At 44.2% G+C, this 26,813-nt stretch overlaps 1 protein-coding gene across 1 annotated transcript in view; it reads right to left on the bottom strand.

Moving 5' to 3' along the window:
- Positions 1–26,813, bottom strand: part of FRK (fyn related Src family tyrosine kinase) — a 67,116-nt gene that overhangs the window by 11,514 nt on the left and 28,789 nt on the right. The window contains exons 3-5 of the mRNA XM_065401419.1: positions 12,721–12,884; positions 11,876–12,044; positions 478–636 (exon numbers count right to left, since the gene is read on the bottom strand). Of these exons, the coding sequence (XP_065257491.1) occupies positions 478–636; positions 11,876–12,044; positions 12,721–12,884 (492 nt within the window). The remainder of the gene's footprint in view (positions 1–477; positions 637–11,875; positions 12,045–12,720; positions 12,885–26,813) is intronic.

Genomic DNA, 26,813 nt, shown 5'->3' on the forward strand with positions numbered 1-26,813 from the left:
GGTGCCCCGGAGATACACACCCCCAGCACCAGCGGATGCCCAGAGCCCCCCTCCAGAGCAGCAGCTGTGTCCCCAGATCCTCCAGAACACCAAAAATTTTGTCACCGGGAAATAGCACAAGTCATGGACAGGTCACGGGGCCATGAATTTTTGTTTATTGCCCGTGACCTATCCATGACTTTTACTAAAAATGCCCATGACTAAATCTTAGCCTTAGGCATAGGACATCAACACAAAGCCCCAGGGCCACTATAAAGTGAGTAAGACCCTAATGTAAATTCTGTCTCCACCCTTCCCAATTACTTTTAGGTTGTTTGGCAAGTCAATGGTTTCTAAACCCTTTTTGCCCGCCAATCCTAATAAATATTACAGCCTTCATATTAAATCAGAGCACTGCACTCTTCCCCGTTATTTAGCGCATTTACTAAACTGCAAGCTACAGTACTATCTGAAATTAGTTTTTAGTCTTTTGCTTACTTTGGAGGTATTCTAGCAGACTTCCATGTCTCATCAGCTCAGTAATAATATAAATTGGATCCTCTAAAGTGCAAACCGCATAGAGCTGAATAAGCTTTGGATGTCTAAGGTTCTTCATTATTTGTGCCTCCCTCAGGAAGTCCTTTGGATCCATTGAACCTGAGGCAAGAACAGAGAAAAAAAATCAGCTGATGTTAAAGGCCCAGCAACCAGGTGGGAATCACTAAGATTATCTTCTGTCTCTTTGTAAAGCACATCAGCACCACAAACCTTCAGAGTAACCAGAGAAATGAATCAGTGCAGCTGAAAAAAACAACTAGTAAGTGAAACATGTCAGTTGCCTGGGGGCACAGAACTCACGTGAACCCCCTGTAACATTTCGCGAACCCCCAGGGGTTCACGAACCCCAGTTTGGGAACCACTTTGCTAGAGGGCTAACCATGTACAGCTTAGATTTTATTATATATATATATATATATATCCCTCTGGAATAAGTATAAATAGTGTCTATTGTTGGTTTGTCTATATATACTCCTTTTGTTTTCTTTTAAGACTTACTTTTTATTTTTATTTAGAAATAATAACAAACCTTGCTGTAGGGCCAGCTTTATGACCCGCGGGGCCCGATTCCAATACCCGGTGGCAGTCCGGGGCTTCAGCATCACTTCGTGGCGGGGGGTCCGCTCCGGGTCTTCCACGGCACCAAAGGACCCCCCGCCACCGAAATGCCGCCGAAGACCCCCGGAGCGGACCCCCCGCCGCCGAAATGCTGCTGAAGACCCCCGGAGCAGGGCCCTCTTAGGTGCGGGGCCCGATTCCGGGGAATCGGGTGAATCAGCTTAAAGCCGGCCCTGCCTTGCTGTTTGATCCCCACAACCTTGTAACTGTTGCATTATAGTTAATCATAATAAGCAGGTAGGGATTTAGCCAAAAACAGTCTGTCTTCATTAATATACTAACCTGAGATATCTACTATAGCAGGGTCAGAGAGATTGCCTGAGGTAGAAGTTGAGAAGTCTGTCACAGGGACTAGTCCCTGAGGGTGGTCAGGCACCCAGCATACCTGTAACAGGCTCCACTAAGGAGAATGAGCCAACTCAGATCCACCTATGGGCCTAAGTAATTGGGTGACAAGGTGGGTGAGATAACATCCTTTATTGGACTGGCCTTCGTTGGAGAAAGAGACAAGCTTTAGAACTACGCAAAGCTCTTCTTCAGGTCTGAGAAAGGTACTCAGAGTGTTACAGCTAAATACAAGGTGGAACAGATAGTTTAGCATAAGTCGTTAGAACATATTCTAAGGGACCATTCAAGGTGAAGTGGCCTGTTAGCACCCCTGTAGTGATAGGACAAAAAGGGGGGTAAGTTGGTTATTGTAATAAGCAGGTTGTTGTAATAAGCCATAAATCCAGTGTCTTTATTAAGCGCATGATTTTTAGTGTCTAGCAAAGTTGTGAATTTAATCTTGCAGGCTCATCTTTTGAAAGCGTTGTGCAGGTTTCCTTTGAGGATGAGGGCTGACAGGTCAGATTTAGAGTGACCGTTTTGTGCAAAGTGTTCACCTACAGGTGATAGGGTGTCTTTGTCTTTTATCATTTTCCTGCGTGAGTTCATTCAAAAACGTAGTGATTGTCTGGTTTCACCCACATAGAACCTAAGTAACAGGGTGACAGTTAATTAAATAAGGAGTACGTGGGCCTACTACAAGCTTATGAGGGCTCTGTCAGGAAACCCAGAAAAGAAGAACTTCCTGAGGAGAGACGCTCCTCAGGGAGCTGGACAGGAAGCTACACCCAGTGGTGTCTTCCTAGAGAACAGAGGCTCATGGAAGAAGGAAGAGGCCCAGAGAGAAAGTGTTCCCAGGCAAGGGACCAAAGCATCCCAAGGGAATGAACTAGGCAGGGAACCTCCTGGGGAGTCACTAGGGACTGGCTCAGCAAAGGACAACACATTGGGGGGCAAGGGGATAGAGACACTGGCATCTGGCTGAACACCCAGTAGAGACCCAAACTCCTGGCAGGGAATCTAGCCTGGGAGTGCTTCAGAGCTAGAGGGACTAAAACATAAAAATGATTATTGCAGGGGCAGAGTTCCAGTGGAGTATCTGATTGAAGCTTTCATTTTGTTTCATGTTATCGTTTCCTGTTAAATAAATGAAACCCTCTAAAGAGGGTGCTCTTTAATATTGAAAAGCCTTCTTTGACTTATTTATGCCCAGGGTGTGGGGAAGCTGAGACAGGGGCTCACCTACCAACCACCAGAGTGACCTCCATGCTATTTACAAAGTCTCAGAAACAAAGTAAAATTTGCCCAATAAAAATAAACAGAAATGCTTGTTGCACTCAGTTTTGGTTAGAAGGATCCTCTGGTAAATAAATTGCAATGGATTTCTTTGAGGAATATCACAGAGACTAAATATTATTGACATGCTGTATGTCAAGTAGTTGGGATGAACTGAAGAAGATAAAACAAGAGAGTGTGCCGAGGAAATGGATAAAAGGAATTTCAGACGCAGACAATTGTCCATGAGGTAGTAATATCATAGGAATGGTTTCAGGGAAGATGGAGGTAACTAGTCTGAGAGGGATTATTATTATTGTTACGGTAGTGCCTAGAGGGCCCATTGAGCTCAGTAAGGTATAGACAGATAGTAAGAGACAATCCCATTCCCAAAGACTTTACAATCTAAAAAGACAAAGGTTTGGAGGGGAAACAAACAAAGAGAGGTAAAGTGACTTGCCCAAGATCACACAGCAGTTCATTGGCAGAGCCAGGAATAGCAACAACATCTCCTGGCTAGTGACCTACCCACTGGAGTATACTGTGTCTCAGATACCTGATGGACAGTTGGAATCAATAAGACCAGACTGTGGAGTGAACGATAACTTAAAGACTTACTACATTCACTGTCCAAGAAGGCACTACTGTGTTCTGCTGCATCTCTGCAAGAAAGCCTGCTGAGTATCTGTTGCAACTCTTTCCCTGTAAGTGCCTAAAAAGTCACAGACTCTGTTAGGCAGAGTCAAAGATAAAGAAACATATAAGGGAGCAAATAAGGAAATCTCTGAAGAAAGAAACTGCTTCTACTATGTTTCTTTGAGAGTTGTTGTGATTACTGCTTGTTTCAACAAAATTCTGTAGTTCTCGGCCGACTGGCCTAAAGGCAAGTCGGCATAATCATTGTGGCCTGGAAACAATAATGTGACAAGGGAACCCTTATTTCCCAGCTGTAGTGTCATTCATGGGCTGACAAAACCCTCATTGCCAGAAGCCTGAACATTGCTGTTCTTGGCCTGCGTCTTGTAGTCCCTAGTGTAACTTTTCAACGCAAGATGGTTTATGCTTGTGCACCTGCATGCCCCCAGTGGACACTTTGTCTTTCTCTGTACAATGTAAATAGTTACAAGAATGTGTTGCTAAAACTTTCATTTGAGGTCTTAAGTGACTGTGTTTTCAGTCATGCCCCAATAAACCTTCTTTGTCTTCCTGTCTGTCCAATATACATTGCCTTCTGAGATCAGAGAGATTGCATTAAAAACCAGGATTGAAGTGAAAAACGTTGACAAATGTTCTCCTCAGGTTTTACTCTTGGGCAGTACTATTTTCAGTGAACAAGGCTAATTTTGGCCAGGAAATAGATTTGCCATCTCATAGGAAAGAAAATAAAAATGGTCTGGACAATAGCAGGGAGTGGCTGGCCAACACAGCAGAGTTGGTGTCAAAGCAGTGTATAAACAGTTGTGAAAAATAACATGACAGCTTGTGCTATCTTCACAAATGAGGCTGGCACCAAAGAAAAGAATTTCAAATAGTGATGAATTAATAAAAAATATTAAAGAGGTTTCATAAGCCTCTGTATTACTTTAATCCAGGGGTCGGCAACCTTTCAGAAGTGGTGTGCCGAGTCTTCATGAATTCACTCTAATTTAAGGTTTCACGTGCCAGTAATACATTTTAATGTTTTTAAAAGGTCTCTTTCTATAAGCCTGTAATATATAACTAAACTATTGTTGTATGTAAAGTAAATACGGTTTTTAAAATGTTTAAGATGCTTAATTTAAAATTAAATTAAAATGCGGAGCCCCCCAGACCGGTGGCCAGGACCCGGGCAGTGTGAGTGCCACTAAAAATCAGCTCACGTGCTGCCTTTGGCACACGTGCCATAGGTTGCCTACCCCAGCTTTAATCAAAAGCCTCCAGTTTAAATAGGAATCTTCTGACTCCTTCAGTGAGGATAATAGAAACCCTGTGTTAATGTAAAGACTATAGACAAATCATCTTGACATTTTGAAGGGCTCCATAATCCACCATTGTGTAAGGGGACTGTTGCCCCCTTACTAACATTCAGTGGGGGTGTTTTGGTTGGCTAGCTCCCAGCACTAAAAGGGAAAGGGTCGATGGCAAATCAGGAGCCTGAGACTGACAGTCCCCAGGAACAATGGGGAGAGGCCAATGCTCCAGATCAGCCTGATTGACAGGCTAATCAGAGGGTCAGGAGGCCAGGGAGGTCCCGTCCTCCGTGTGAGCTGGAATTGCCTGGGTCAGACTGAGTGGGGCCGAGCTAAGGAGAAAGCAGGGGCCCAAGCTGAGCTGGAGAGCAGAACCGTGCCAGATCCAGAGGGGCCAGAGGCGCAGCCACAGAGCCAGAGACACAGCCCAGGGAGAGCAGATCCTGTGCTGGGAGCAGAGACGCAGCCACAGAGCCAGAGACGCAGCCCAGGGAGAGCAGATCCTGTGCTGGGAGCAGAGCTGCAGCCACAGAGCCAGGTGTGGTGAGCAAGTGGGGCCAGCCAAGGGGGGACCTTGGGCAAAGGGCCCAGCACAGAAAGACACCCCCAGACAAGGGCCCTTGCAGGCCAGACCGGGAGGGGGACCTTAACCTGACGGGGGGCTGACGCTGGGAAGAAGGGTCCCACCACTCAAAGCCCGGAGGTGTGTGGCCACCACCATTGCAAGTGTCCAACCCGCAGCATACCTGCAGCACAGCCAGGGCCTGAGACGGAAATCTGGGACCTACAAGGAACAGACTGCGAAGTGCCCTGATGTCCAGAGACACTGTTTGTGATGTTCCCTGCCACAAAGCAGGGTGATGTGTTTTCCTTTAACCTTTCCCATTTTTCCTTATTCTTTTCTTTAGATTAATTGTTAATTAAACAACTTGTATTTGTTTTAAATTGTATGGAATAATCAGTGGGTCAGGGAGGTGCCCAATGCAGAGAGAGTACCCCGGAGTGGGGACACCCTAGCCCACAGCAGGGTTGGGGGTTGAGCCCCCCAGGAATCCTGGGCTCAGCCTTGTTGGGGTTACGAGGACTCTGCCAGACAGGAGAGTGGAAGGGGAGCCCTCAAGGGCAGGGAGGCCTCTGGGTAAAGGGAGTGGGAGCGAGGACTCAGATCCTTTCGCTAGCCCACTTCACCAGGGTAGTGCAGAAGCCAGGAAAGTTCTCCACAATAGCGGGACCATTCCCCCGCTTACAATTGGCAGGATCAGAAATCAGTTTCCAAATGGTCAGGAAAAACTGATTCAGAATCCATATGGATTCATCTTCTGATCCTCCTAATAGTTCAACACTGCAATTTCTATTATCACCTTTAACTCCTCCCCCCCTTCCCTCTGGAGACACTGTCACTTCTTTATCTTTTATTCTATTGATAGCTTTTTTTCCCCTTCATTACTAAACAATAGACATGTGACAATTTGGAGAATTCGTCTGTACAATTTATGAATTCTGGTTGGTGTTACAAAGTAATAATTATGAAATTATTGTATCCAGGAGTTCCTCTATATGGAAGTGGAATTGACCACTTGCTGACATAGGGTACAGCATGTGCCTACCAAACCAGGGACAATGGGTGATTTTGAAACCTTAACTACTGTACTCTGACCAAACAATGGGTATGCTAAGGAGCTGAAGCTAGTTGCTCCAATTTGTCTGCATGATGGGGAGAGTGAAAAGAATGAAAAATTCCGAAACAAGACAAAGGGACAGAGGTGGCAAAGCAAGGAGGAATAAGGGAAAAGGTTTTTCAGAGGCAGGAGAGAGGAAGAGAACAGGCATGCTTTCGTAGAAGGGAGCTCTGGTGTAACAGCAGTACCAGACAAGGTCAGAAAATCTAGCTGTGCTAGAGAAGGCTCCATGATTCTGAGGAGAAACTGAGCTGCAAGGGAAGGATCCCAGATACCCCAGAGGATTCTGCCCAAGCCCCAAAAACTACAGAGTGGTGAGGAAACTGAGGCAGAGAAAGTATATACAGGTATGTTTATTATTTTATCTAGATCTGTGTATAGCTCGTGCTGTTAAGTAAAGAGCAATTGTGTTTTAGAATCCTGTGCATAGTTTGTGTCTGCTTTCACTGTTGTGTACCCCCGAAGGTAAACTGCAATCCAGAAGGCTCGCACCTTTGGTGGCATTCTGTGGAATATGCAGGAGTCACTGGGAGGCTTGAGGAAAATGGCACATAGGGCCCCACTGCCAAGATAGGTTTCAGACACAGGGTCAGTACTGGATTGAGTTCCTAGAGGCCCAAAGCCAGGCACAGCACCTAAACTCTGCATAGCTCCAGCAAGCTACAGCACATGGGATTCAGTGTTTGGATTCCTTCATCATAGTCTGAGTATCCAGCAGGAGGAGCGTGACTAGATCTGTGACATGTTACTGCACTCCTATACCCAACACAGTTTCATTCATACTAGGGGGCCTAGGGTAACATTTTCAAAAGTGACTTAGGAGCCTGTCTAACTGTCAGTCAATGGGTGTATTTGGAACTCTTACCCCAAATTTTCTATGGCATCAGATTTGTATATGTGCACCGCTTGCATATGCAAACATCAAGTTCTTATTTATGTTTTATATAAAGTGTGTAAGTGCTTTATAGACGTAAAAATATAGATCCTTCTGAATACACCTCTACTCGATATAACGCTGTCCTCGGGAGCCAAAAAATCTTACCACGTTATAGGTGAAACCGCATTATATCGAACTTGCTTTGATCCGCCAGAGTGCGCAGCCCCACCACCCCGGAGCGCTGCTTTACCATGTTATATCACAATTCGTGTTATATCGGGTCGCGTTATATCGGGGTAGAGGTGTAGTTTACTATGTAAAAAGACAATTTATAAAAGGGATGATTTAAAATGTGTATATTTGACTCCACTCCTAATTCTTTTTATTGTTTGTGCATACCATGCTTAATGGCCGCTACATTCTCTATTTTTACCATTGCCTTTTTTTCTCACTTTTAAATGTTATATAGACATTAACAATCATTTTAAGGTTTGTCTATTTTTAGTATATACACCTGTCTGTTTAATCCCAGGCCTATTTCATTTTAACTCCGGACTAAGGAGTTGCACAATAATTAACTGTTACTCCCTTTGTTTCATATTTCTGACCTGTAAGAAATGATGCATAATGAAGCTTGGCATAAGCTCAGTTTGGTGCTCACTTGTAGTCATCAACTGGTAGTTTACAAGTACCAGGAATAATAATCATTATAACACAAAGATAATAATATCTTACATTTACATATCACCTTTCATCCTGCATTATTGTACACATTAAATATTCTGAAACCACTTCCTTCATCACTGAAACCTAGCCCATCGGTATGGAATGCAGCAATATTTTAATAATGTACAATAGTAGACAACAGTTTGATAGGAAGTGAAGAAGAATAAGGCATCCAACTGAAATTGCAGGGAGAATTTAGGTTGTAATAATCTAACTACCCACTGATTTTGTACAGGATATCAGCTTTATACTCCCCCCCCCTCCCAAAAAACCCCCCACACAAACAAAAAAAAACAGGACTTCCAGTATCTCAATACTTGTTAACACCATATTGGGAAATTGGCTTAGGGAAAGGTTCACCAATACCACTTCCTACGGCATTCTGGGAATTAGATTTTCCTGGGGCTGGGAGGTCTTCCAGCAATGGAAGCATTTTTAAAGGATTTTTTAAAAGAATTGTTGAAAAATTGGAGTAGGCATAGAAAAGAGTCCCAAGAGTGATTTGAAAGATGGAGAAAATGCCTTACAGTGAGACACTTGAACTCAATCTGTTTAGTTTATCAGAAAAAAAAAATGAGAGGTGACTTGATAAGTATATAAGTACCTTTACCTGGAGTAGGTATTGGGTCTGAAAGTGGAATAGAGAAAAGTTTAACAATGGCTAGAAATAGAAGGCCGACACATTCAAATTAGAAATTAGGCACATATTTTTAACAGTGAAGGTGAATAACCATTGGAATAAACTACCAAGGCAAGTGGTGGATTCACCATCATTTGATGCCTTCAGGTCATGACTGGATGCCTTTCTGAAAGTTATGCTTTAGTCAAAGATAAGTCATTGGGCTCAGTACAGGGCTAACTAGGTGAAGTTTAATGGCCTATGATATATAAGAGGAAATACCAGATGATATAATGGCCAATTCTGGCTTTTTATGCTATGTGTCTATGAAGATCATTATATCTCTGTATTCTAAGTGTGAAGAATCAGTATGTGCCCCAGAATATAACAACCTTAATGTCAAAACTCATGAACTACAGAGGCCATTCCCCGATTGCCTTTATATTAAGATGAAGTAAATTACAACATCTGGCTTCTGTTGCATTTTTATTAATACCAAACTAAGCTTTTATTACTCTGATTAGGGTATTTAAAATTATTTAAATCAATATGTCTGACGAAGATTGCTGAAATTATGAAAGTAAGCTTTGGAAACCCAAATGTGCTAGGAGATTAAAATGTGGAGGTTTCACAGTGGGGGTAGGGCATTTTACAAAAAAAGTTAATCCCTTAGAAAAATATGCTGTAGTGTTCTGAACACAGAATCTTGTTATCACAATACTTTGTCTTTACTGTAGAATATTGTGATATTTTATAAGGTATATCAAGAATAGAATCACACGGCCCAAACCCACCCCCTGTGAAGCCAGTGGGACTGCTTCCATTGACTTAAACAAGAGCTGGATCACACCACAGAAAATAGAGATGGAGAAGATGAATTAAACCATCTCATCCATTTCCTGAGCCAGAGTAGAACAATATCTATAGTATATTATCTATGACTTTGTCCAATCTAATTGTAAATATCAGAGGTAAAGTCTTCTAGCACTCCACACTGCTATGCTTCTGTTATTGCCAGAGTCGCCACATAAACTATGGTTCTTTGCTAACTACAGTGTAAAATTTTCAATTTTATCTAACAAATCTACTGCAGTTTATTTATGTGATCATCTTTTATTGCCTTATTATCTATGTAGCAATAAATGGCTTCTGGGATTGATGAATCAGCAATGTGAAGCTGCAAGTGTTTAACCAATCTCCACAGCCCAGGAACCAACCGTAAACATAAAAACTGAAGCAGAAATACCTTATTTTCTTCCCTTGTGATAATGCGGTAGTACTGTGCTGTGTTTCTCAAGCTTTCCAGTGACACCTATGGGGATGTAGCTAGGGTTGACAAACTGAGCAATAGTCAAGGGAGTGATCTCAGTGGAAAGGAGTAGTGTGGCTGAACACATGTGAAAATCAATCTCTTTCATGAAGGAATAAGGGCTGATTATCTGGGCTCTCACCTTCCTTGTTGTACAATTTAAGTAGTACCAAATGGAATTGGTATCAGCCAACCAAATAACTGAATGACCTATCGTTCCTGATAGCTTTTTAAAAAATTAGTAGGGAGAGTTCAGTTAGGACTAGGGGGACAATGTGTTTCTATGTCGCTCTATCAGTTCTGATTCCAGGTTGGAAAATAGTATTCCCATTTTACAGAGGAAGAGACTGAAGCAGAGAGAGAGAGGAAGGCCAAAAAGTTTTTTTAAAAGGCGCAAATTTTGGATGCCCAAAGTGGCCATTGATTTTGGGTGTTCAACTTAAAATACCTTCCGCCTGATTTTCAAAGGTGCTGAGCACTGACATTCCCATTGTGGGGCTGGGGACGCTGAGCACCTTGGAGCTTGGGCATTCCGTTAGGGCATTCAAGATCATTGGTCACTTTAAAGACAAGAGAGAGAGAGATTAGTCTTACTCTCGCTGTACCTTAATTTTTGTCTGTGTAAAATGGATGGCTTTCTACTATTTTAACTCAATATTTCATCTCTTTTGCCAAAGAGAAAAAAGAGATGAAATATTGAGTTAAAATAGTAGAAAAATCAAATATAGGGGCCACATTATGCATTCTGCTGTTAAATGCAGGAGAGTGAGAGAAGTGGAATATCTGTCAAAATGGCCCAAAATCTCTTAGAGGGGAGTGAAGGTAACATGACATCATCCTCTCCTCAAACCCCAGTGAAGCTCCTTCAGGTGAATAACTTACATTTGGGACTCTAAACTTTGTTTTCAATTTTGTTTTATAAGTTGCCTTCTATAGATCCTGGGATCACAATGCAAAAGGTCCTGATAACGGATCATACTCGTAAAATAATCAGAGAGGCCAGTGTGTATCATCAGGAGCCTACTGATTATGTGCACTTGACGGATAGGAAAGAAATTGTATGTGGCCATTCCAAAAAACAAAAAAAAATGAAAAATAAAGACAGAGATTCCACACAGGCTAAAAACTGAAGTCCCTCAATGGGACTTTCCTGAATCAGAGTCATTAGAACCTCACAAATGCTTTTTGAATGAAAGAAAACATATTATGATATCCCTATTTTTTTTAAAAATGTTTATATCACCTATGCTGGGTTTTGTTATCTATGTGATTTGTGCCATCTGCTGGTAGATGTCGTTTTACAATGCAAAGGATACTTAAAATGAATTTTAAAAGTAAAGAAAAAATCAAACAGATGTCACATTATTCACACAAGGATATACAGTAGATAAACATCAGCAATTAGTAGAGTATGTCATAAATATGCAAAGTGTTATCACATTTCCAATCACTAATTTAGAGTGTTTTACTCTGTATTACTGCTCTGAATAACAACAGAGAGATTTATACAAATACAGATCCTATAACAATAAAACTTAGCAATATAGCACCTATCCACCAGAAGGATTTTTACAGCCTACAGATTATAGATAAAATGATCACTTCACCTACTGATGAAATGCAGCTACCTTTAGGGTGAAACATGTAAGCCATTCTGTGCCAGCAACATTATATGATGGGGCGGGGAGCTTGTGTTGTGTGTGTGAAATTGAAGAACAAAGAACAAATGAAACAGCAGTGAGTTTAGATAAGCAGGATATAAAACCTTAGTACAAAGTACCATGGAATCTTTAAGGGTCTCAAAATAACAAACTCAATTTTACCTATTATCCAGAAGATGCAGGTCTTTGAAGATGATTAGATACCCTGATTTTCTTATAAAGAGTATTTACAAAACATGAAAGTGGGCTCTTGCCATGGCCTGACAATATTAGCAATTCAAAGTGATGTGTGACATACCTGGTTTTAATGTTTTGATTGCCACTGGCGTGGTATTAGTCCAGAGACCTTCCCACACTTCACCGAATTGACCAGAACCTAATTTTTTCAACAGTTTCAGAGAATTTCGGTCTATCTCCCACTGGTCTGCGGTTTTGTATGACAAATCGAAAGGAGCAGGAACTTTTTTCTGGTGTAAAGAACCAAACACAAACATTAGATATTTTGCTATTTGTTCAGCAAAGTGTATAATAAATCTTTGTTTAAAAATATGTCAGTTAAAGTTGCAGCTATGAGGAATGAAGTTTCCTTACAGAACACACAGATGATAAAGATAAAACACAAAAGAGAATGTAAAAAGCATCTACAAATCCACATCTTGGGTACCTCTTAATACAAAAAAGTTAGTTGAGCTTCAAATAAAACTTCGAAATGAAAGAGCAGCAGTTACTTGATATTGTATAAGTCTTGAAAATGCTACAACTAGTCAAAGAGCCCTAAATTTTTAAAAAATCAACCCCCCTTGCAAGCTTTTTTGGACAATGAAATATTGCCTGCATGAACCTGATGGTTTTGTCTCAGTAATACTTATAGACAGCTAGAGTTATGAACTTGGCGATTTTATCTCAATATACAGAGCTATTCATAAATCACAAGTTGGCACATTCTTTTCCTCCAGCCACACAATTATTTGTTCAAAATGTCAGGGTATTTTATTATGAATGTGTCAGCTCCAAGAATGAGCTGCGGTCCATGCAACTTCATCAAAGAATCAGGTTGTCATTTTGCAACCTAGCACCTTATGACTGATAATCAGCAGGTTAGTTTGAAAATATATATTTTGCACAATATAAAATTAACTTTACCTTTATACAGGGCTTCCTGAGCTTTACACAGAGGCCATCGCTGTTATTGGTGTAGTGGTCAACAAAACCATTCAATGTTTTAAAAATATTCTTTTTGCTAAGAAAAAAGCCTTCTCCAGCCTCCTGTTGGATCCTGTAGTGTTTCACAACTGCTCCATCAAAGACTAAAAAATAAATTGAGATATAAGCTCCCAGCTACTAAATATATATAGTAGTACAATATAGCTTATGGCCAACATTTTAAAAACAGAGTAACCAAAGTCAGGTTCCTAAATGTATATTTAAGGACCTAATTTTCAGAAGTGCCTACCACCCATAAGTCCCCCAGGTGCCTAACCCGGAGGTGGGGGACTGGGCCCCCCTCCAGCCGATGGAGACCCGCGTGCCCTTGGAATTGTTAGCACTGGACCACATGAAGGTGGAGCCAAGTCAGAGCAGTGCATCTGACTTCCTGACCATGATGGATCATTATGCCATATTCCTGGTCACCACGCCCCTCAGGGAGATCACGGCCAGAGCAACCACAGAAGCCTTCTGGCACTACTTTGCCCAGCCCTATGGCAACCCTTCCGCGGTGATCACAGACCAAGGCATGCCCTTTGAGTAACAGACATTTAAGGAATTGTGCTCTCTGTATGGCAGCCACAAGCTAAGGATGACAGCCTACCACCCAAAATACAAAGCCCTCTGCAAGCAAGCCAACCAGACGCTGCTAGCAGGGCTAAGGCCCTTGGCAGAGATGTGGCAGAGAGACTGGCCTTCCTACTTGCTACAGCTGACCTATGTGTATAACAACATGATGTGCACCTCCACGTAGTACACCCCCTACTTCCTGATGTTCGGCATGCATGACTGGCTGCCCATAGACATGGGCATTTCTATTAATAAATGCTTTGCTAATCACACTTCGAACAAAGGGCAGCATGCACTTTAATAGTTTGCCTCTTTGGAGGGCAAGGGCTTCCACTACTCCTGTCATAACTATAAAGGGAAGGGTAACAGCTCTCCTGTGTACAGTACTAAAATCCCTCCTGGCCAGAGACTCCAAAATCCTTTTACCTGTAAAGGGTTAAGAAGCTCGGGTAACCTGGCTGACCCCTGACCCAAAGGACCAATAAGGGGACAAGATACTTTCAAATCTTGGGGGGGGGGAAGGCTTTTGTGTGTGCTCTTTGTTTTAAGGGGTTGTTCGCTCTTGGGACTGAGAGGGACCAGACATCAATCCAGGTTCTCCCCATCTTTCTAAACAAGTCTCTCTTATTTCAAACTTGTAAGTAAAAAGCCAGGCAAGGCGTCTTAGTTTTACTTTATTTTCTCAACTTGTAAATGTACCTTTTACTAGAGTGTTTATCTTTGTTTGCCGTACTTTGAACCTAAGACAGAGGGGGGTCCTTTGAGCTCTTAAAGTTTGATTACCCTGTAAAGCTATTTTCCATACTGATTTTACAGAGATGATTTTTACCTTTTTCTTTAATTAAAAGCCTTCTTTTTAAGAACCTGATTGATTTCTCCTTGTTTTAAGATCCAAGGGGGTTTGGATCTGTATTCACCAGGAGTTGGTGAAAGGAAAGAGGGGGGAAGGGTCAATTTCTCCTTGTTTTAAGATCCAAGGGGGTTTGGATCTGTATTCACCAGGAGTTGGTGAAAGGAAAGAGGGGGGAAGGGTCAATTTCTCCTTGTTTAAGATCCAAGGAGTTTGGATCTGTATTCACCAGGGAATTGGTGAAAAGTTTCTAAAAGCTTCCCAGGGTAGGGAATGGTGGCAGCGGACCAGAACTAAGCTGGTAGTTAAGCTTAGAAGTCCTCATGCAGGCCCCTACATTTGTACCCTAAAGTTCAAAGTGGGGATACAGCCTTGACATGGTGGCACAGCGGTGGAGATCGTTTTAAACCCAAAAGCCAGAAAAAGATTTTTTTTTTCCTTCTAGCTGCTTGGAAAGCAGAGCTGAAGGTAGATGCATATCTTATCTCTCCTTGCCTGAAGGCAGAGGTGTTAAGTTTTTTTTAACGAGGGCCTTTGTTAAGAGAAGGGTTCAAAGCGAGCAAACTTTGACTGGTAAAGGCAATTTACAAGCTGAATTGTTTTTTTTTCCTTTTTACATCCTCGGGAGTAGCTTGTTAGAAAGTCTCTGTTAACTCAGCAGCAGCCAGAGCTAAGTACATCCCAGTTTCAGTCAACTGCAGAGGGGGTGACCCAGCACAAGAAAACAGGAAAATGACTACCAAAGAAGAAAAAGCTAAAGAGGAGGCCCACAAGAGAGCTATGGAGCTGAAAGAAAAAGAGATAGAGCTGAGAGACAGAGAAGAGAAAGCCAAAGAGGGGGCCCACAAGAGAGATGGAGCTGGAAAAAGCCAAAGAGGAGGCCCATGAAAGAGAAGAGAAAGCCAAAGAGGAGGCCCACAAGAGAGAGATGGAGCTGGAAAAAAGCCAAAGAGGAGGCCCAAGAGGAGGCCCACAAGAGAGAGATGGAGCTGGAAAAAGCCAAAGAGGAGGCGAGAGAAAAAGAAAGGAAGCATGAACTGGAAGCAGCAAGGGCTAGGCAGGATGCATCAGACCATCCTAGCAACTCCTCTCCAGGTACCACTTCCCATCCCAGGAAATTCCCCACCTACAAGGCAGGCGATGATACTGAGGCCTTCTTAGAAAATTTTGAAAGGGCCTGCCTTGGATACAGCATCACTCCAACCCAGTACATGGTAGAGCTGAGGCCGCAGCTCAGTGGACCCTTAGCAGAGGTGGCGGCTGAAATGCCTAAGGAACACATGAACAGTTATGAACTTTTTAAAACCAAGGCCAGAATCAGAATGGGGCTAACACCTGAGCATGCCCGTCGCCGGTTCAGAGCCCTAAGGTGGAAACCCGATGTGTCATTTACCCGACATGCCTACCACATTGGGAAAAATTGGGATGCCTGGATATCAGGAGCAAATGTTAAGAGTTGCCCTTCCTAATGCAAATGGAGCAGTTTTTAGAGGGTGTTCCTGAGGAAATAGAAAGGTACATCCTAGATGGGAAGCCCAAAACTGTAACCGAGGCGGGGGAGATTGGAGCCAAATGGGTGGAGGTGGCAGAAAAGAAAAAAACCAGTAGCAGTTGGAGCGAATATCAGAAGGGGCAAGCCGAAACAAAACCTTATCACCGGGGACAACCCAAGGCCCCACCCACATCCCAAGGGAAACCCCAGACGCCTTCTCACCCCACCACACCAGTCTCCATCAACCAACATCGCCCCGGTGATACCTTAGCAGGGCGATGTTTTAAATGTAATGAACTGGGGCATATAAAGGCTCACTGCCCCAAGAACCCCAACCGATTACAGTTCATTACACCCCAATCACACCAAAGATCCCCAGACCCAGATGCCTCTCTCATACCCTCGGAGCGAAGGGAAACCTTGAGAGTGGGCGGAAAGAAGGTTATCGCTTGGAGGGACACTGGGGCACAAGTGTCAACTATCCACCAATCCCTAGTGGACCCCAAACTCATCAACCCGGAGGCTACAGTGACAATTCAACCCTTCGTGTCACAGTCTGTAACCTTGCCTACAGCCCAGTTGCATGTCCAGTACAAGGGCTGGTCAGGAATGTGGACTTTTGCAGTCTATGACAATTATCCCATCCCCATGCTGCTGGGGGAAGACTTGGCCAACCATGTGAAGCTAGCCAAGAGGGTGGGAATAGTCACCCGCAGCCAGGCTAAGCAAGCTTCCACCCCCATCCCTGTTCCTGAGCCGTCCACCAGGGCCCCGTCTGTGTTACCAGAGACCCAAACAAAGGTGGTGGAACCGGATCCCCTGCCAACTACTGCAACAGCCGTAGTGGATCCAATCCCAGAGACCCAGCCAAAGCCAGTCCCAGAACCGGAACTGGCAACGCAGCCAGCACCAGAACCATTGCCAGCACTGAGTCCAGCGCTTGCAAACCCGTCTACAACTCCAATACCAGAGGGCACCAGCGAGTCTGAACTGGTGGAAGCAGCAGATAACCCTACCCAAGAGGCTCAGCCAGAGCCTGAAATACCACATAGTGCACCAGCGGACAGCGGTTCACAGTCAATGGAAACAGCCCCAGCACCTGCATCGCTTTCAGAGGGACCAAGCCCCAGTCCACAGTCCAAGGAGGAACTGATGTCTCCAGCATCAAGGGAACAGTTCCAGGCCGAGCAGGAAGCAGATGACAGCCTTCAGAAAGCTTGGGCGGCGGCACGGAGCACCCCACCGCCTCTCAGCTCTTCTAACCGATCCCGGTTTGTTGTAGAACAAGGACTTTTATACAAGAAGACTCTTTCTGGTGGGCACCAGGAAGACTGGCATCCTCAAAGACAGTTGGTAGTTCCCACTAAGTATCGGGTAAAGCTCTTGAGCTTAGCCCATGATCATCCCAGTGGCCATTCTGGGGTGAACAGAACCAAAGACCGGTTGGGGAAGTCCTTCCACTGGGAGGGAATGGGCAAGGACGTTGCTAATTATGTCCGGTCTTCTGAGGTGTGCCAACGAGTGGGAAAGCCCCAAGACCAGGTTAAAGCCCCTCTCCAGCCACTACCCATAATTGAGATCCCATTTCAGCGAGTAGCTGTGGATATTCTGGGTCCTTTCCCAAAGAAGACACCCAGAGGAAAGCAGTACGTACTGACTTTCATGGATTTTGCTACCCGATGGCCGGAAGCTGTACCCTTAAGCAACACCAGGGCTAAACGTGTGTGCCAGGCATTAGCAGACATTTTTGCCAGGGTAGGGTGGCCCTCCGACATCCTTACAGATTCGGGAACTAATTTCCTGGCAGGGAACATGAAAAACCTGTGGGAAGCTCATGGGGTGAATCACTTGGTTGCCACCCCTCATCACCATCAAACCAATGGTCTGGTGGAGAGGTTTAATGGAACTTTGGGGGCCATGATATGTAAATTCGTAAATGAACACTCCAATGATTGGGACCTAGTGTTGCAGCAGTTGCTTTTTGCCTACAGGGCTGTACCACATTCCAGTTTAGGGTTTTCACCATTTGAACTTGTGTATGGCCGCGAGGTTAAGGGGCCATTACAGTTGGTGAAGCAGCAATGGGAGGGGTTTACGCCTTCTCCAGGAACTAACATTCTAGACTTTGTAAGCAACCTACAAAACACCCTCCGACACTCTTTAGCCCTTGCTAAAGAAAACCTAAAGGATGCTCAGGAAGAGCAAAAGGCCTGGTATGATAAACATTCCAGAGAACGGTCCTTCAAAGTAGGAGACCAAGTCATGGTCTTAAAGGCGCTCCAGGCCCATAAAATGGAAGCGTCGTGGGAAGGACCATTCACGGTCCAGGAGCACCTAGGAGCTGTTAACTATCTCATAGCCTCCCCCACCTCCAACATAAAGCCTAAGGTATACCATGTTAATTCTCTTAAGCCCTTTTATTCCAGAGAATTAAACGTTTGCCAGTTTACAGCCCAGGAAACAGATGACGCGGAGTGGCCTGCAGGTGTCTACTACGAAGGAAAAAGGAATGGTGGCGTGGAAGAGGTGAACCTCTCCACGACCCTGGGACGTCTGCAGTGACAGCAGATCAAGGAGCTGTGCACAAGCTTTGCACCGATTTTCTCAGTCACTCCAGGGCGGACCGAACGGGCATACCACTCCATTGACACAGGTAATGCTCACCCAATTAGAACCCCACCCTACCGGGAGTCACCTCATGCCCAAGCTGCTATACAAAGGGAGATCCAGGACATGCTACAGATGGGTATAATCCGCCCCTCTAGCAGTGCATGGGCATCTCCAGTGGTTCTAGTTCCCAAACCAGATGGGGAAATACGCTTTTGCGTGGACTACCGTAAGCTAAATGCTGTAACTCGTCCTGACAACTATCCAATGCCACGCACAGATGAGCTATTGGAAAAATTGGGACATGCCCAATTCATCTCTACTTTAGACTTAACCAAAGGGTACTGGCAAGTACCACTAGATGAACCCGCAAAGGAAAGGTCCGCCTTCGTCACCCAGGCAGGGGTGTATGAATTCAATGTACTCCCTTTCGGGTTGCGAAATGCACCCGACACCTTCCAAAGACTTGTAGATGGTCTCTTAGCGGGATTGGGAGAATCTGCAGTTGCCTACCTCGATGATGTGGCCATTTTTTCTGATTCATGGACAGAACACCTGGAGCACCTGGAAAAAGTCTTTGAGTGCATCCGGCAGGCAGGACTAACTGTTAAGGCTAAAAAGTGTCAAATAGGCCAAAACAGAGTGACGTACCTGGGGCACCAGGTGGGTCAAGGAACTATAAATCCCCTACAGGCCAAAGTGGATGCTATCCAAAAGTGGCCGGTTCCAAGGTCAAAGAAACAGGTCCAATCCTTCTTAGGCTTGGCCGGATATTATAGGCGATTTGTACCACACTACAGCCAAATCGCCGCCCCGCTGACAGACCTAACCAGAAAGAAACAGCCAAATGCAGTTCAGTGGACTGATAAGTGTCAAAAGGCCTTTAACCAGCTTAAGGCAACACTCATGTCTGACCCTGTGCTAAGGGCCCCAGACTTTGACAAACCGTTCCTAGTAGCCACAGATGCATCCGAGCGAGGCGTAGGAGCAGTTTTAATGCAGGAAGGACCGGATCAAGAATTCCATCCTGTCGTGTTTCTCAGCAAGAAACTGTCTGAGAGGGAAAGCCACTGGTCAATCAGCGAAAAGGAATGCTACGCCATTGTGTACGCGCTGGAAAAGCTACGTCCATATGTTTGGGGACGGCGTTTCCAACTACAAAGAGACCATGCTGCGCTACAGTGGCTTCATACCGCCAAGGGAAATAACAAAAAACTTCTTCGGTGGAGTTTAGCTCTCCAAGATTTTGATTTTGAAATACAACACATTTCGGGAGCTTCTAACAAAGTGGCTGATGCACTCTCCCGGGAAAGTTTCCCAGAGTTAACTGATTAACAATTGTTCTTGGAATGAAACATATTGTTAGTTTTTATATAATCAGTAGTATGTCTAAAGGTACATGTGTCTTGTTAACTCTGTTTTCTCCTAGAACTCCAGGAAGAAATCACAGCCAGTGTGGAACCGAACGTCCAACACTATCTGTGATTTGGGGGGCGTGTCATAACTATAAAGGGAAGGGTAACAGCTCTCCTGTGTACAGTACTAAAATCCCTCCTGGCCAGAGACTCCAAAATCCTTTTACCTGTAAAGGGTTAAGAAGCTCGGGTAACCTGGCTGACACCTGACCCAAAGGACCAATAAGGGGACAAGATACTTTCAAATCTTGGGGGGGGGAAAGGCTTTTGTGTGTGCTCTTGGTTTTAAGGGGTTGTTCGCTCTTGGGACTGAGAGGGACCAGACATCAATCCAGGTTCTCCCCATCTTTCTAAACAAGTCTCTCTTATTTCAAACTTGTAAGTAAAAAGCCAGGCAAGGCGTCTTAGTTTTACTTTATTTTCACAACTTGTAAATGTACCTTTTACTAGAGTGTTTATCTTTGTTTGCTGTACTTTGAACCTAAGACAGAGGGGGGTCCTTTGAGCTCTTAAAGTTTGATTACCCTGTAAAGCTATTTTCCATACTGATTTTACAGAGATGATTTTTACCTTTTTCTTTAATTAAAAGCCTTCTTTTTAAGAACCTGATTGATTTCTCCTTGTTTTAAGATCCAAGGGGGTTTGGATCTGTATTCACCAGGAGTTGGTGAAAGGAAAGAGGGGGGAAGGGTCAATTTCTCCTTGTTTAAGATCCAAGGAGTTTGGATCTGTATTCACCAGGGAATTGGTGAAAAGTTTCTAAAAGCTTCCCAGGGTAGGGAATGGTGGCAGCAGACCAGAACTAAGCTGGTAGTTAAGCTTAGAAGTCCTCATGCAGGCATTTGTACCCTACGTTTCAAAGTGGGGATACAGCCTTGACAACTCCTCTTCAGTTGCTCTGTAAATTATGACCACGAGTTCTGAGGGTGGAAGATGATGGTGGTGGTCGTGGGAGGGTCTGTGTGTTCTATGGCACTGTTGCCCTTTTCCTAGGATCCCACAGAGGACTCTCTGGTGGTTCTGGATGAAAGGCGAGAGGAATGTGTAGCCTGTATTTAGTTCCATGATTGCAGTTTTGTTCCAATCTACAGTGCAAGGAAGAACAGGGATGTATTCACATTTCTGTTGCCCATCACAGACAGGTTAGGAACTCCCTTTATAAATGAATGTCAGTCAGCCAGGACCATGATCTGAGGGGGTAGAAGAGTGAGTGTCAGGGACCAAGAATTGGTGCAGAAGCAGAAACTTAACATGGATCTGCACATTTGTCCATGACCAAGACAACTCTCCCTTCACTTCCAAAGGAATGATTTGAGATGAACTTCTCAAGGGGGGGGGGGGGGTAGGGAGAAAGCAGCACTGCTCATTAAGGGCTAATGGGTGTAAGTCCCACCAGTAATATCACAGCTGTCGGCTACACTGTAGACATAGTGTAATATGGTTGACCTGGCTGCCACTGGAGGATGTCCCTCTTTAATTCCCATTTGCCTGTCATCCTCCTTTATCCCTCACCAAAATCCCTACTGCCCACCCCACCACAATGGGGGTGTCCCTGTTTTTGACTTGGAAAATATCGTCAGCCTGTGAGGAAGGAGGGGGAAAGCAGAAATGGGTGGGTTTCTTGCTACCTGCAGCCCCATCAGTTATTTTGGGCACCTTGCCGCTGCTAGGTGACCTCACACAGTTTCCTCCCCATTAATACCTTCCCACAGAATGAATCTGAGGGTTGATGGTGGGAAAATCTGTCCGTTTGTAGGCTCAGTACACTTTTTAGGAACTACAATTCCAGCAAGTCGATATAATGTAGTCTTGTTGACAAGTGGAGCCTCTTTTTTTTTTATTGTTGTTTAACTGGGAAAACAAATTAATATATATCTCAGTCCCTTTCCCCTCCCCTCCTAATGTGTGTACTTGTAGTACAGTATATGGGACTCATCTCTAATTTGAAGATCTAAATATTGGGAAGACTCTTATTTCCCCTTTTGTCATGCTGATAAAGCCTTTGCATCATACCACACCATCATACCCTCATTATATTATATATACATACACACACAGGCACGTGTGTACGTTTGATATAAGTTCCTGCAATGTTAGAATCATTCAAAATGTTGTCAATTAAAAGGTTAGCATACGGTGGAGTTTTTCTGATCATTAATCCAATTTTAATTGAATAGAATATCCCCCATCGCCTGCACCCCCACACTTCCTTATGCAGGAATACATATTCGTATTGTCGCATGCGATTGCCAACAACTGCCACCAGAGGGCGCATAGGTGCCATTTAAAACAAGGGATTTTCTATATGTAAGGGTCAGAAGTAGGTATATTTCCAGATCATAAAAATAAGTAGACTGAATGAGCCTCAAAAGTTGTTTCTTTCTAATATAGTATTTAAAATACTGAATACATTTTAGTGATGCATAATTTGGGATCAGGTTGAAGGAAAGAACTTAAATAGAGTTATTCGGTAACAAAACAGAGAAAACAAAACATAGAAAGAGGGGAAAGAAGGTGCATTGACACCTTCCGAATACACTATAAACTAAGATCTGGGAGATGCCCACTTTTCAGAACACTGTGGTAACTATCGTCATTCACAACCCTATAAAGAGATTGTAGCGAGGAAACAAATGTGAAATACCAATTTCACTGGACCAGATTTATATGTAACATTTCAGAAAAGTATCACCATTCCTACTTTTATGGTTCTATTTCTCTATTTCAGGGGGTCCAGAGAATGCTTTCTTGCACTGGGAAGCAAGACAATACTTTTGCCCGTCCTGTTACTTTAACTGACTTCCTATTCCCTGTAGATGAAATTTGTTTTCGTGTGGAGGACCTGCATGTTTGAGGAGTTATTTATTTGTATTCTGGTAGCACCTTAAAGGCCCCAGGATTGAGTATTAGGGTATGTCTACACTGGACACTTCAAAGCGCTGCCGCGGGAACACTCCCACAGCAGTGCTTTGAAGTACGAGTGTGGTCGCGCACGAGCGCTGGGAGAGAGCTCTCCCAGCGCTCCTGGTAATCCACCTCCACGAGGGGATTAGCTCCGAGTGCTGGGAGCATGGCTCCCAGACAGGAGCGCCGCCAGCTTTTTGCTGCCCTAAGCGGCGGAAGGTCCCGCCCCCGAAATGCCGCCCTTGATAGAGGTGGCGGAAGGTCCCGCCCCTGAAATACCGCCGACGACCGGGGCGGCCGAAAATCTGGCTGCCGCGGTCACCGCCCCCCAAATGTTAGCTCCTTAGGTGACCGCCTAGGTCGCCTAATGGGTTGTGCCGGCCCTGCTCCCAGAGCTCGGAGCCTGTCTTCACTAGTGCTTTAAAGCGCTCAGACTTGCTGCACTCAGGGGGGTGATTTTTCACCCCCCTGAGCCAGCAAGTTAGAACGCTATAAAATGTAAGTGTAGACAAGCCCTTAGTGTGTTAGGCTCTGTAAAGACATGGAAGAGAAAGACAGTACCTGCCCAAAGGACCTGAAGAAGAACTCCATGTTAGCTTGAAAGCCTGTCTCTCTCTCACCAGAAATTGGTTCAATAAAAGATATTACCTTAGCCATAGGCGCCGACTCCGTGGGTACTCCGGGGCTCAAGCACCCACAGAAAAAAAATAGTGGGTCTCAGCACCTACCAGCCACACCAATCAGCTGTTTTGCTGCTGGCAGGAGGTGCTTGGGGGAGGGCGGAGAGCAGCAAGCGGGGGGCGGGGGTCTTGGGGGAGGGGCGGAGTGGGGGCAGGAAGAGGCAGAGCAAGGGAGGGGCCTCAGGGGAAGGGGAGGAGTAGGGACAGGGCCTTTGGAGGCGGGGTGAAACACCCACAGGGAAAAATAAAAGTCAGCACCTATGACCTCTGACACCTTGTCTTTCTAATTTAAACCAAGACAGCCTCACAAATACAGACCAACAACAACAAAAAGCAACTTGGCAAAAGGACAGACCTCAAAAACTACAGCGCAACGTCTTCCCTCTCCCTTTGTCTGACCATTCTCTTCCCCACCAGCCTGCGCTGTCTGCAGCTGCCTGTCGTTCCCACTCTTTGCTCCACCCAAATGTCATCCTCCTTCTCTCCCCCAGCCCCACAGGAAACCACACAGCCTTGTCCTGGGAGCACAAAAAAGACACATAATTGCCAAATGTATCTTGACTGCTTCCACTCCCAGCACTGGGATCAGGGGGAGTTCTATGTTCATCCCTAGGAAGAGGGGGTAGCAGCCCACATGGCCCAAGTCTGTAGGCAAACAACAAACTCAGATTCAACACCTCCATGCAATTTACTGAGGATAGGTATATTTGCTTTCTGTAATCTAAAGTTTAAAAAGAAGGTTGTAGCAACAGGCGTATCTGAGTTTTAAACGTATGTATAGAAGTATAGCAGGTGCTTAAATGCATTGTCATTTAATGCAGTAAATCTTGCAGATATCATTATTCAAGAATAAGAGACAAGCTTCTTGCTTTTATTGGCAGTGACACTCAATTAAGCTGAACACATCTAAATTATGGCTTTTAATTAAAAAGAGGCAATGCCTCTGATGGCAGAAGCATGTTTAAAAATTAATGCCTTTTACACCAGATGCTAGAATCATCAACATAAAATTCCTTCTGCAACATACGCATTTTTAAAATAAAAAAAAGATATGACAAACATCAAGCAGTTAGGATGATAGCAACAGATCTCTGTGGCCTATCTAAAGTTTGATGCGATCTCAGTTTAACCATTTGTGGCCCACAAAAACCTCTCTTTAAAATTAAAAATTGAAGTTGAATTCTAACAGTCTTGTTTGCCTTCTAAATCATTTACGAAATGTGAGGTTTTTTCCACAATGACACATTAGAAATGAAATGTGCTCATTTTAATGAAAGACAGGGTTTTTTTTCCCTCTTCCCCCCTGCCACCTAAGTAGATTTGCCTATTAATCACTCCTTCTTATATCTTTGGCTCCATTATATATTAGTGTGAACCTCACAGATTTCAGGTTACAGGGGCTTGGACAAAAATATGTATCTGTTTTGATCTTCGCAGAGTCAAATCCTCTGGGGTTTTGCTTTGAGCTTCAGGTACAAATTAAACTCCAAACCAAAGTCAAACAGCTGAAAACACTGGGAGTTCCACATGGTTTCCACTCAATATAAATACATTTGTTCCAGGTAACTCAAAATTATGCCTAAACCAGGGCCGGCTCCAGGCACCAGCGCAGGAAGCAGGTGCTTGGGGTGGCCAATGGAAAGGGGCGGCACATCCGGGTCGGTGGCGGCAATTCGGCGGCGGTCCCTCAGTCCCTCTCTTTCTCTTTGAGCTTCCGCCGAAATGCCGCGGAAGAGAAAGAGAGGGCTCGAAGGACCAGCCACCGAATTGCCGCCGAAGAATGGAGCAGCGCAATTGAGCTGCCGCCGACGTACCGCCGATCACGGCTTCCCCGCCCCCCCCTCCCCCCGCTTCGCCGCTTGGGGCAGCAAAAAAGCTGGAGCTGGCCCTGGTCTAAACTGACACCTCTCCTCCCCTGCAATAGTCAAATCCCACTTTGTAGAAGTCTTCAGTAAAGAAGTATTGTTATACAATACTGAACTATCACATAATTAATAGAAATGGGTCAGAACCACAAACTTCTGAAACAGACCCATGCTTTTTTCAAAGTGCGGGGGTTCTCAGATTCTAGGCTTTGGTTCAGGTTCCTCTCTTATAATTCACTGGTTACATATTACATGAATAGAATTATGTATGTGTGTAATTATACATCTTTATAAACATGCCAAAGCATAAGTCTGGGATGATCCATAAGGGTGCAGTTTCTTCTTGTTTTACACTGATCTCGATGTCTGAGCAACCTCAATGAAATGGAAAATATCGCTAGGAAATACTAGCTGGAGTTGCAGTATTTTGTTGCCTTTGTCAGCCTTGACAGGGATGTGAGATACTTTTTGATTGTGCTTTAAAGCCTAAGCTGTCTCCAGGTGATTTACCACGGTCAGAATGTATGTGGATTACAAGCTGTTCACTTTCCTAGCATGCTGACACATGCCTCAAAAATACTGCCACCTCTACTGCATTCTATTCCAGTAACAGCAAAATGCTTTACTGGGCTAATGTAATCGAGTGTGTGGAACCATCCTAATTCAATGCAAGTACTGAAGAGTCACTAGACTGCTCTGTGAGCAAAAACTTTGAAAGCTGCTTCCAATACATCTCCAGGTATACAACATTATACCCCCACTGACAGTCTTCTCTTATAATTCTCTTGGCTTATATTTGTATCACAGATCTGGTGAATGGTGTCCAAGAAAATCCATCATGGGATAATATTTCATATTACCTATTAGGACTAGCGTTAAAAAGAAGTAAGGTTGGCTCCTGTCAGGGCCGGCTCCAGCATTTCTGCCGCCCCAAGCAAAAAAAAAAAAAAAAAAAAAATCCGCGATCGGCGGCGGCAATTGGAAAGAAAAAAAAAAAAAAGCCGCGTTCGGCGGCGGCAGTTCAGCGGCAGGTCCTTCGCTCCTAGAGGGAGTGAGGGACTTGCCGCCCCCGAATTGCCGCAGGTGCCGCCCCTCTCCCTTGGCCGCCCCAAGCACCTGCTTGTTAAGCTGGTGCCTGGAGCCGGCCCTGGCTCCTGTAAGTAAAATCATGCTTTTCCCTATTTGGTAGGTAATCAGTCTATTTCAGGTACAAATTTTACTAGGAAGTTCATCACATCTCCTGAAGCCAGAATGAGGGATCTTGACTAAATAAAAAAATTAAACCTACCACCATAGATACAACTAACTTTTCACTGCAGATTGATCATGTGTTTCTGAAGTCTAGTTTTGCAAACCAATCCCACAAAAAGAGCAGTTTAAAACTAAGGATATATCCTAGAGATTCTACTGTTTTCATATCCTGTATAGATCTGCCAAGTGCCAACATGTGTTTCATTTCCAATCTGAACCAATAGGTGCATTGATGTACAACTCTAATGTGTTTGTGGCTCTTTAATTATGAAAACATTTCTCATTTCAAGGCAGCTGGAACAATGAAAAGCAATAAGCACAGAAAGTTAATTTGAATTTTGAGCATATTAATAAAGCACTAAAAGTAAAAGTTAGTAAAGACCTATGGCTCTTACC

Source organism: Emys orbicularis, chromosome 3, assembly GCF_028017835.1.
Source record: "Emys orbicularis isolate rEmyOrb1 chromosome 3, rEmyOrb1.hap1, whole genome shotgun sequence".
Taxonomy (NCBI): Eukaryota; Metazoa; Chordata; order Testudines; family Emydidae; genus Emys; species Emys orbicularis.